Source organism: Idiotropiscis lumnitzeri, chromosome 12 (genome assembly GCF_059441095.1).
Source record: "Idiotropiscis lumnitzeri isolate Australia: NSW breed Sydney's pygmy pipehorse chromosome 12, RoL_Ilum_1.0, whole genome shotgun sequence".
Classification (NCBI taxonomy): Eukaryota; Metazoa; Chordata; class Actinopteri; order Syngnathiformes; family Syngnathidae; genus Idiotropiscis; species Idiotropiscis lumnitzeri.
The window spans coordinates 5,672,879-5,685,179 of NC_142402.1; the positions used below are offsets into that span (position 1 = coordinate 5,672,879).

Here is a 12,301-nt window from a genome sequence, read left to right on the forward strand (position 1 = left end):
TAATTAGTAGAATATGTTTTAGATTGGGCAGCAGGGGAAAACAAAACACGATACCTGTTTCTGTTCCTCTCCCAGGCCATCCCACATGGAGGCCACAATCTTTGACACCTCCCCAAAGGTGGCGTTGGGGTTCTGGGCCTTAATGTTGGCTTGCGTGTCCCTAAAGAACAAGGCGTAGGCAGACACCGGCTTCACCGGCTCATTGGGGTCCTTTCGCTTCTTCTTCTTTGGTGTCTTGGGTTTCTTGGAGATGTCAAATGCTGCTGGCCGTTTCTCACCTCCATTGCCCTGCTAAAACAAAGGGGGGATGATATTAGCAAAGGAAGTACTTGATTGGAAATATAACATGAAGCGGTCGAAAGTCATTTTGGTAGAATGTTTGTTTGACCCTAAAGGTTGCTTTTGAGTTACTTTTATGATTGGCGCCTGGGAGAACTATTCTATTTACATCGTGTGTATCTTGAATCTGTCTCAAAACACGTGAAGGACAATTTGTGTTCTCCAGAACCTTTTCTTTTTTCACCAACAACTTTGGAACTGTGCAACTGACTCATTACAGTGACCCCAGCAAGTAAACCGCATTGATGCCACACTGATGTCATTCCCTCGGTCAGGGGAATTAATCCTCTATATACTCTACTTGAAATACTGAATTTTCTATTTTTGTTTTATTCAAACTACAATTTTGATTTTGTTTTGTGCTTCCTTATTTCTAGGCAGAGCATGCGTGTAGAATTTTTTAACTACAAGGTGTTGGGAAAATGTGTTCAATTATTCACAAATTTGCAATTATAATGCGATCAAATAATACTGACAGGCTATTGTGTGTGTTACACCGTTATGTTGTGTTGTTCTTCCATAACCTCACGTAAGCAGCCAACTTTGCAACATGTGGGAGTGAATTTAAAAAAAAAAAAGAAAAAGAAAAAAAAGGTAATTTTCCACCATGCCCAAAGCCAATATTACCTTGTCATTTTTCCAGGGAGAACAGAGAAAAAAAGCTGGTAAATATTATTTCACAGAACTGTAATTGTTTCATTTCCTCAGAATATCAGCAATAACACATTCTTTTCAGTATGAGTCACACAAAAGGGAGGGAGCTGATTTACATTTACATCACGTGGCAGGGGGAATGTCTGTATTAGCTCACACGTGCGTGTATGCATGCACACGCACACACAAGGAGCTGATTGATGTGCGTGTTTGTTTACCCTGAATCCATCATCGTTGTCATCCTCATGTGCTGAGCTGGACGGAGATGGCGTAGCCGATTTGCTTCCAGGAGGAGATGGAGAATTGTGGGTAACGGAGTTCCCGCTGAGTCCCAGCTGGGATTGGTTGATTGTGGACAACTGACTGGGTTGGTTCATGCCTGATGTGTTTTTGGGTCCGAGTGCCGCTTCAATGGGTTGTTGGCTGCTAGTAAACCGAGAATCAGAGTTCACCATCTGCTGCATCTGTGTGAGCACAAGTTACAAGAGTGGTTAATTGTAGCAAATTTCAAGTTTCCACTTTGTTTTTCTGGGGCTTCTCCATTAACCTCCTGAAAATTGCAATAGCTACTCTCCTATTGTCTGAATTTTTTTTTTTTTTAACCCATTCAAAATTTTCTCCTCACAGCACAAAATCACCAAAAACTCATAAAACGTCACAACTGTAGAATGTTATTTTTTTTCTGTCCATGTCACATGTCTGCATAGCAAAGTTTATGTGGTGCAATCATAACTCCATTTAAAATGTCAAACTGCAGCCCCACCCACTAAACAGTTTGACTGCTATATATGTGATGGCGCTGGACAGAGAGACAATGAAAACAGGAAGCAAGGCAAGACACATTTGAACGGTGACATGACAATTGCATTTGTTGCACTTTCATGAATTAAATATGAAATATGAAAATGAACAGCACTATCTGGTTGAGCACAGCCATGCAGAGTCAGTATCGGTCTGCAATACTTGAAATTAAATTCACTTGAAAAGAAATCAAATGGCCACTAGGCACGTGGTGTGGATTGAACATTGTTTTTTTTTTTGTCTGAGCTCCATCAGGGCTGTACTTTCCCGTTTTAAAGCAATTGGACTTGCACACTCAAAAATCTCCTAGTTACAACCTCCTTTTTCCTTCAAATAGAAAATTTACAAATAGATTCAGAAAGTGCAATATGTACCGTATAATCTCAAATGGCAATATACTGATCAAGGGTTGACAAAATACTAGTAAAGTGACAAAGTGGCTCATCCTGATCTCTGATACAGAAACTAATGACATCTGATGTAACCATGGTAACGCTCAAAGCCGGTGAGCGAATTAGCTATTTAAAGTAATTTATCTCATCAGTTAATAGTCATGCGCAAGTACATCAATATAGGTTTATTAGCCTCCAGAGAAGAAGCTATAATGACTCCCAATGCAATGCATGCAGCTAGCTCCTTTAGAATTTGTATGAATGCTATTCATATGGGTTAATACGCGTTTACTGCCCCACCTGTGCCAAGACAGTTATGTTTTATTGTGCAGTGTTGTCTTTCAAAACAACAATCTCCCCAGAGACAACGAATATAATAATACATCTTGTCAACAAAAGAATATAATGCAAGCATGGCTGAACTCATTAATCAAAACAGATCATTTTTCCCACAGCTATTTTGACAATATATTTAAAAAAAAAAAAAGGTGTTAATAAAGGTTAGTAATGACATGAATCAGTCCACACTGGAAGAAATTAAAATAGGTAGTGACCGTATAAATTTGGTTTAGCGCTTTCATTTCGTTACATTTTATGCTTATTTCTAAGGAAAACAAAAGTTATGCTGGTGAATGTTCAGTGGAACCTTAACACCTCATGTCACATATATTCCGAGGGATGTTGGTCGATGCATACGTGCACAATTTCCGCATCACCAAAAAGCGGATGCGGTCTGGTGTGCCGGCCCCTCCTGGGAACACATTACCAGAACTTGATTACCGACTGCAGTCTCTGAATACATATGTGGTATTTAGATGGAACGGCAAGTGTCGGTGCTCTAACAAGAGAGAAGGCGTCACAATGATGCATTTGAAAGCCAACATGGAGAAAAAAATATTAGCTGTGGTTTGGAGGCATTTGGTGGGTTGACTCAAACATATCCACTGAAGTCTCAATTAAATCCATTGTAATAATTATTGCTGTTTAATATCATTTTGTCAAACACACACAAAATACTCTAAAAGATAACATGTATGTGTATGACATGTCCAAATGGACTTGTACACTGAGTTTTTATAATTTTATTTTTAACCACCACCAAATGGATTTTCAAATGGTCATAACATTATAAAGCATTTAGAGTCTTTTTGATGAAACTGTACAGCCCACACTTGTTGTTATTATTACTATTATTATTATTATTGTTATTAAAGAGCTGGCATTAAGCATTTTAATCTAGTTAATCAAAAATTAATTAATCGTAATTAATTGCAAAACTCTTTTCAAAACATGCCATATTTTCTAAGTAAATATATGGCAACAAATGCATGCTTTGCATTGAGATGGTAATTTAAACTTGAATATCTGCAGTGGAACTGGAATTGCTTCTCACCATAAGTGCAAATCACTACCTTGCGTCTTTATTGTTCCATCTGTAATCTTTTTTTATTTGAATGACCCACCCAGAGGGCCAACCTGCTTTTCTTTTTTTTTTTCCACATGTATGTGTCTGCCAGGGTTGAATGATTTTTTTTTTAAACTATTGTTATAAAAATGCAAGGACAATAAAGACATTTTGTGAGGGATGCAAGGCAATACAATACAATCCAAAACAACTTTATTTATAGACCTACTGTACTACTTGCCGTGTATAATTTTGTATTTGAGTAATTCTGTATGTGAAAACGCATTTTTTTTAAAACCAAAATTGTTTTACATTTCGTAATAATGTGCATTTTCTTTGAACATAAATGTAAACTTAATGTCAATAAAAACCTAGTCCTTAAGCAAAGCTAAATTGATCCAAATTTATAATTTTGAGACCTATTATTGTGTGGATCTCACAACCCAGTACTATGTGGGGCAAAATAGTACAAATAACATTGATGAGATTAAAAATATTTAGTACACGTTTGGCATTGAGCTCTTCGTAATGCTGATGTCGGCTATTTCCGTGTTCCGTTCTGAGAGCGTCTGCTGAATTGCTATTGTAGACATCTTATTTTATGTCTAGATACGTATTGATTGTAATATGACATTTCTGCTCATAGCTGTTGGCTCTCCGCCCTAACGCGGTTTTAGTCAGACGTCTGTTAGGAGTTGACTGCACATCGAAGCACATATTTTGGGTCAATCCCAACTCTGCATTTCGCTTTCGTTAGTGGGGTTGTTTATCTGTCACCACGGAGGAGATGATCCGCATCACGCCGCTCGTTGTTCCTGCTTCACATGCACTTACATACTGTATAGTACAAATAAAGTCGATGCTGTTGCGGCGCAAACTATCGTAGCACGTAGCATTCAAGTCGACGCGAATACTCCTGGGAGTACGGGTGACAGTTTGCTTGTTACTGTGTTAAGTTTGACTGCCCTAAATTATATATATCAAAAAAACGAGTTAATTCTAATATTTTTGTTTTGGTGTTTTTAGAACCAAAATAGTACCGATATGAATACCATCAAAGTACTGGATCATGAGCAGTACCACAAAGAGTTTTGGAATCTTTACTTTACCCATCCCTTGAAGCAGGGGCCACATAAGTGCCAGTATTTATTTACCCTGATGATGATCAAAATTGGCCAACTGAGCAATTAATCTCTTAAATGACATACGTGATGTTCCAATGAATTAGAAATGAAACAGACTGACAAAGATAAATAGCTATATCAGAATTGTCCCGTGTTATTATTGAAAAAGACCTGGAAGTCAACCTCCTCCTTTCACCCTCCTAAGTTAAAGTTAATAAACACTAAGTGTTATTTATTTATATATTTTAATCATGTGAGTTTTTTCCTTTATAATACAGTGAACCCCCGCTACTTCGCGGTTCACCTTTCGCGGGTTCAGTGCTTCGCGGGTCTAAAAAATATTCGCGGGCATTGTAGTTTCGCCGAGCGGCACAAGGGGGCGCTGAAGCGGTTAGACGGCCGGCGTGCGCCGAAGAGGAGAGTGGACAAAGAAGAGAGTGGTCGAAGAAGAGCAGGTTCCCCCGGACACGATTGGTGGCGACGTTTCGCGCGGTTCAGACCGTATCAGAGCTCCGGCCGGCGTGCGTGGCAGTTAAGCCATAGATGAGCAGCTTCCCCGGGCACGGGCGGTGCCAAACGGCCCCTAAGTTTAACCGAATGGAAGCTCCCAAGGAGGAGGGCATGCTCGCGTCACAGTAAGCCGAAGAGGAGCACCTTCCCCGGGCACGGGCGGTGCCAAGCGGGCCCTAAGTTTAACTGAATGGAAGCTCCCGAGGAGGAGGGCATGCTCGCGTCACAGTAAGCCGAAGAGGAGCACCTTCTCCGGGCACCGGCGGAGCGCGAGGCTGTCAGTTATGAATGAATAAATAAATAAATAAATGAAGAATGCCACCTTTCATTTCACTGTCATGATCCGTGCCTGTCATGCCGCGTGTGTTTTTGTTTTTTCAGCTGTGTGTGCGTTCCTCCAGCGATCGTCTCGTGCTGCGAGACGCGCTGATTACACTGACTATATTGTGATTATAATAAATATCTTTGTATCACCACCTTTTTTCCCGGGTCTGCGTTTGGAGAGTCCTGTTCAATCCTCCAGCTCTGCTGGAGGATCATAACATTCACAGGGCACACCGGACGGCGTACCAGCAGGTAAAAGTCGAAGTAATTAAATAAATACAAAAAGAAGTAATTGAATAAATACAAAAATAATGGCTGGGGAATAAAAAAAATAATAAGTTTTAATAATAATTTGTTTTTTTGTTATAACATGAATTTCACTCTCTCTCTCTCTACCCGTATTCTATATGGTGTACTGTATACAGGGGGGTATATAATTGCATCATTTTGCAAAATTTTAAAACGCAAAGAAATGCACATACAATACGGTAAGCACCACGGGCAATTGGTCAATTGGCCAATTCACTACAGTAGCCCAAGCTTCTCCCGATGCCCATCAGTCCACGCTCATCTCGTATACGTATGTACAATACGCTTCTGGCCATAGATCGCGGTTAGTTAGTCTTTGTCTCGCAGTAATTTTTTAAGTGTAAAAGTTTTGTGGAGACATTCGTGATGCCTCCCAAACGCTCTTTATCCCTTGGTGCATCTAGTGAACCGAAGAGGAGCAGTAAAGCTCTTCATGCCCCTGCGCAAAACGACGGACTAATTATGTTAGTGTTTGCTTGTTTTTGTATGTTTGTTTTGTTTTTGATTGGTTGTTCGTAAGTAAATTGTTTGGTAGAACAGTGTTCTAGTGTGTTCACTCTCTCTCTCTCTACCCGTATATTTTTTTTTAATATATATTTTTTTAAGCATTTTTGAAGGTGCGCCGCTATATATAATTTATTTATTTATTTTATTTTTTTTGAAGGTGCGACGCTACTTCGCGGTTTTTCAGTTTCGCCGGTGGTCTCGGTCCCCATTAACCGCGAAAACCGTTTTTTTTTTTTTTTTTTTTTTTTAGGTGCGACGCTACTTCGCGGATTTTCAGTTTTCGCGGGTGGTCTCGGTCCCCATTAACCGCGATAACCGGGGGTTCACTGTAGTGTGTTTTCAGTTATTCCTATATTGAAGTGTGTATTTATTTTTAAGGACACACGTATTAAAAGAATGTGTATAACTTAGTTTTGGGGCTGGAACGGATTAATTACATTTCTATTCATTTCAATGGGAAACGTTACCTTGGAACATCCCGTTCTACAAGTTTGTGACCCGAGTCTCAACTGCTTCTAATATACTTTCTCTCGCTCTTGTAAGACAAGGAATTATATTTTGGTAACTTAAGTCAAAACACCAAATTAAACACAATAAAAAGAGAAGTTAATTTTGCACGTCATTATCAGAAACACAATGAAACTGATGAATCATGTACTGGATAAAAAGTAAATGCAATGTAATACATGTAAACATTGTCTGGGGTTAGATTGAACAATTTTACATTTAGTATTTAAATGAGTGTTCTGTATCGGGTTCATTTTAAAGCTTTGAATTTTAATTTTTGTACTATAAATTAGCATTTCACATTAGTAGTAAGTAAACAAGATGAATGAGAGTGACCATGAGCTAATGTTTAGGTTGATTTTTTGCCTTTCCTCCTTCTCTCTAGGAATCAAAATGCCCTTCAGCTTCTCCCAATTTGCAGGTCAGTACCTTGCACCGGTGCTCTGCTGCAATAGCTTATTGTATGTGAGTTTGAATGTGAGGTAATTTGGTGAAGTGCTTTGTAGTTCACAACACAATTATCTCTGAATCATTATAAATATGTCAAAGCCCTTAAAAAGAGCAACTGGGATCGCAATAAGAACTGGCTTGCCTTAGCTCTATATAAGAAACGCGCACGCACACACACAATGACTTGAATCTCTATAGCGCTCTCTCCACCCCGATTAGGCTGAGCCAGGCATAGTTGCTAGGCAACCATAAATCATGGACTGGCAGTAAACGTATAGTAGCATGGGGATATAAAAGCACGAAAGAGGGGAAAGATAGAAAAAAGGGAAGGGACTGAGATAAACAGTCATGGAAAAAAGTTTCAGGCCAATAAAAAATACAATTTGCACACTTCATAGATAAACCAGATTAGCGGCACTGAAATGCAAATAAAAAATAAAAGTAAGAAAGAAGGGAACATATTATTTTATAACCTAATTCAAGACTAAATTGATCTTATTTGCAGTTTCAATAAAGGGTTGTGAGTAATGACTTATGTGAGTGCCATTACAAGTGTGGATTCCTGCCAATGGATAGTTTGGGAATTCTTGCATGTTTCCACATCACATTTGTAGATTATTAGGGGTTTTAGTGGGACTTGCCACTGTGCAATGACAATTATGCAGCAATTTGAGGTTGACTAATTACCACTTCAATGTTTTGGATATGGATGCATTGGCAGAATCAAAAGGTGCTGGGTTCGCATAGCAAGCTTGCGGTTGTGCCTCAAGCGTATGACAAGATTTGAATAAAAATGAGACCGTGGGCACGGTCACTTGCAAAATATCAACTCTATCATAAATTCTAAGAAAAGCATAAGTGTGCATGCCCGTCTGAAAAGGGAAATGCTAATGTTAGCAGACGAGCAGCCGTACATCCTTACGTTATACCTCAGCAATTTCCATAAATACTCTCCTGTAACTGTAAAATGTTTATAAATCGAAACAGCAACAATCCATGCATGGTCCATCATTCTGAGAAAAAGTCTTAATATCAAAAACAAGCTGTTCATGTACAAAAGAGAACATCAAAGTGGCATTTCCTCTCCGGCTGACTAAGTTCTGCTTGGCTGACTCACAGATACCTTTAGGCTCTCAAAGACAATCGACTCTCATAAAACCTTTGAAACAATCCACGTAACACAAGATGAATGTTTGTTATGATACTGTCGGAGTAATTGTCCACATTTGCACTTTTATATTAAGTATTAATGTTCAAAACCCGTCTGGAGCATTTCTGAGGTCGAACGTTGAGTCCCTGGGACAGAAGAAAATGTCAGCATGACTTCTGATTAATGCACTTTCACTCGCATAAACTGTTAGTTACGCTGTGCTAATGCTGGACTTCATCCATCCGCCCATCCATTCATGAGCTGAAATCCTCACGAGGGTTGCAAGCATGCTGGAGCCTATGCTGGCTGTCTTCGGGTAGTAGGCAGGGTAAACGCTGAACTGGTTGCCAGTAAATCGCAGGGCACACATACTCAAACAACCATTCACACTCACAATCACACCAGGGAACAATTTAGTGCGTTCAATTAACCTAGCATGAAGCCAGGGCCGTTTTTGAACCCACGTCCTCTGCACTGTGAGCTAGACGTACTAATCAGTCGACCACCGTGCCCCCAATTCTTGACTTTTCAAAATAAATAGTACAATAAGTGCTTCGGTCATAAGGAGTTGGTATCCAGGGATTTCCGTAGTAAAAAAAAAAAAAAAACACTTGGCAGACCTAATCTCGTTGCACACTGAGTACAATGACAATAAAGGGCATTGTGATCTGATTCTGTATAATGATCTGTCATATTTATTGTATTTTTGGCGCATTGTAGCGTGAGAGAAGGAACACAACAACGGTATTGCAATCCCTCACCCAATGACAATTGATGCCAAAACTGATCAAATGATTGAACCATCGAATCAATAAGTATCGATTGGAATTGCTAAATTCTTAATCAATTCTCATCTCTTGTGTGGTAACAAAGCGCCACTCTAGCTTGTGCTTCAAACTTTCAAAAAGCAAATCGCTCTTTTCAGTGTAAAATTCCTTTATGCTTTTATTATTAATGTCAACTTATTGGAGACTAAACCATATTATTCTGAGCAGCCAGGGCAGAGGGATGCGCACCACTTTTGCTCTTGACTATATCCTTCTGCCAATATTGCAGTGGCATCACGCACAGAAAACAAATAAAAAGAGAAACAACTGAGGAGTTCATCATTTAGATACTCACTTTGCTGGAGTCTCATAAGATTTTCTTCTAAAGGACACAGGTGATCATTATTGTGAGAAAAATATAGAGATGACATATATTGTACCAAAGTATTGGAAAAGATTCTGCCCATATATTTCATTTGTTGGTACATCTAATGTGGAGACTGAGATAGCAAGCAGAGACGGAAAGTTTAAAAGTGACAGGTGAGAAAGTTTCCTTTTTGCTAAGATAGGAGAAATCTTTTACAGACCCCCACACACGTGCGTCTGTCAGCCTGAAAAGCCCAGTTTCAGTGACAGCTAAACTACTTGTTTCGCACATCTCACAGTCACAATGAAAAACTCCCATTTTACTTCACTCTCATATTTATCGTTAAAATTCAATCTCAACTTTTCTTCAAGATTATATAGTACCCTAAAAACATGTTGTTTAGTTTTAGAACTTCTCAAACATATTAGAAGCAACATTCATCACAGACTAAAATGAGTTTGTTAATGATTTCATGGCCAATGTATAAATAAAGATAATGAGAATAATAATAATAATGATGATAATAATAGCAAGAATTATCTCCTAAATTCACTAAATGGGTTCCAGAATCTCATCAAATAAATATAAAACAGTAAGAATAAAAATGTATCTTCAAGCAGTGGTTTACAGTATGATGGGTACCACAGCTTGCTGAATGCTGATTATGAGGCAGCAATCAATCAAACAATAAATGTGCTATTTAAATTATGCATTATTCATCCAATCCATTTTCTGTACTGCTTTTCCCGTTCAGGGTCGCAAGAGTTTTGAATCATAGGACTATTAAAATCCAACTTGTATTTTTTTTTATTTAGACGACAATGCATTTTTTTTATTATGAATTATTTTGTCCCACTTACCACTGATAGAGTACTGGTCATGGCTGACCCGTCTGGGCTGAATGTGCCCCCATCTTGGTTGAGCACGGGCGCTCCATCCTGACTGCCAGGCATTCCGGCCAGGTTCATACCCTGAAGCTGGTATGAGTGGTGAGGAGCTGAGCTGGTGTTGCTATCCAGAGGTGGATAGGGTCCAGTGGAGGAATCGTGGGGCACATGAGGGGGCAGCATGTGGTCAGGCAGTGTGGGGGGAGTGATGGGTGGAATGTTGAAGTCTTCATCACCCAAACCGCCCACTGGGTAGGACTGGAAAGAAAATATATCGTGAAACTCTGTCATCTTAACATAACAATGACGGTAGTTTTAACTAAAACAAATCTAATATTGGTACAATCCAGTGGTAAACATATTGCGACATTACCACAAGCTCAACTCTCAAGCATGAATTAAGATGTAATACACATGCCAGTCCCGTAGTTTATAAAAAACAGTATTAAAATGAAAAGCACACAAATAATCTTTAATGATATAAATACAGATCTGCTCATATATGTCTTATTAGCAGAATTTCTATTGGTGTTTGACTTTCGTCTTAGTCCCTTTTCTTTAGCTACAACGAGTTAGACGCATGACATGCTTGGCACAGTTTTTAGGCCGGATGCCCTCTCTGACACAACCAGGGCACCCGCAATAGTGGCTGTGCTCTATTTAGCTGAATACATGCATAGCATAATTGCACAAGTCATTTTTCAATACCTTTGGAAAACAAGACTTGACAGCAAACATTTTGTTTTTTTATTCCATCTGGTTGAAGTTTCTGTTACAATATAGATAAAAATACCAATGTGTGTTCTAAGATGGCCAACAATATGTGAATTATCAACGCATGTATGTATTTACCACATCCAGAATTGCAAAAAAAAAAAAAAGTCTGCTAATTTATTAACAGTATTTCAAATTTTTTTTTTTCTAAAAACAACAGTATGACCTGTGCAAATTTACAGAATGTATTTAGAGTCATAAAATGTATTATTTGTAACTTGAGGGGTAGGGGGAAGCACCACCTATTCATTAGCCGCGGGCATATGCTTTTGTCAGCCGGGAAATGAAACCACGACTCTTCAGCCGCAGAAATTCTTAACCATAGCAGAATGAATTTTGTGGATTTACACTTTTGCTTGATACTAAAGCCATGATTATTTCTTATTTATTTCATTCCATTTCAACTTTTTTTTTTTTTATTGATTCTCCCAATAGTTTTTTTTCTTCTTTATAACCAGCACAAAGAATCAGGTTTAATTAAACCTGCAGAGGGCAAGCATTGGTTCTTTGGTTATATCGTGACTGAATTGGATATTTGTAAGACAGAGTTGAAATTATATAACATTACTATCAGAAACAATATTGACCCGGATGTTAATTTTGTTTTGTTTTTCTTTCTTTTTCCCAGTAATTATCACTCGTGGAAATTGCCACCCTTGAATCAAAGACAAACAAACAATCACAGTAATTTATACGTACAAACCCAGTTCCTCCCTCGGAAATAGCAAATGCATTCAAGCCCTGAGAACTATATATACTTAATTATTCCGAGCGCTACGACACGAGAGAAATGGAGTGAGAGAATTGTGCAAGAGAAGAGTGAGAGACACGAGGGTTAAAAGAAAGAGGCAGCGTTGGAGAAGCCCTCTCATACTAATCTGACAGAGGAGATCTTTTATAGAGACTGACAGCTTTTCTGCTTGGCTAGCCACACCAGTCTCTCCCGCTCGGACTCTTTTGCTCCTCATCTCTCACCATCCTTCTCCTTGCACCCCTCGTTGGCTCTCTTGCTCTTCGAATCACATCCATGATTT

At 38.9% G+C, this 12,301-nt stretch overlaps 1 protein-coding gene across 2 annotated transcripts in view; it reads right to left on the reverse strand.

The window, feature by feature from the left end:
- Nucleotides 1–12,301, reverse strand: part of tox (thymocyte selection-associated high mobility group box) — a 51,589-nt gene that overhangs the window by 7,727 nt on the left and 31,561 nt on the right. Inside the window, exons 5-7 of one of the 2 annotated variants that reach the window (XM_088310216.1) lie at nt 10,467–10,751; nt 1,212–1,457; nt 55–291 (exon numbers count right to left, since the gene is read on the reverse strand). In XM_088310216.1, coding sequence (XP_088166342.1) covers nt 55–291; nt 1,212–1,457; nt 10,467–10,751 — 768 coding nt within the window. The remainder of the gene's footprint in view (nt 1–54; nt 292–1,211; nt 1,458–10,466; nt 10,752–12,301) is intronic. The other variant, XM_088310217.1, reaches the window with a different exon arrangement.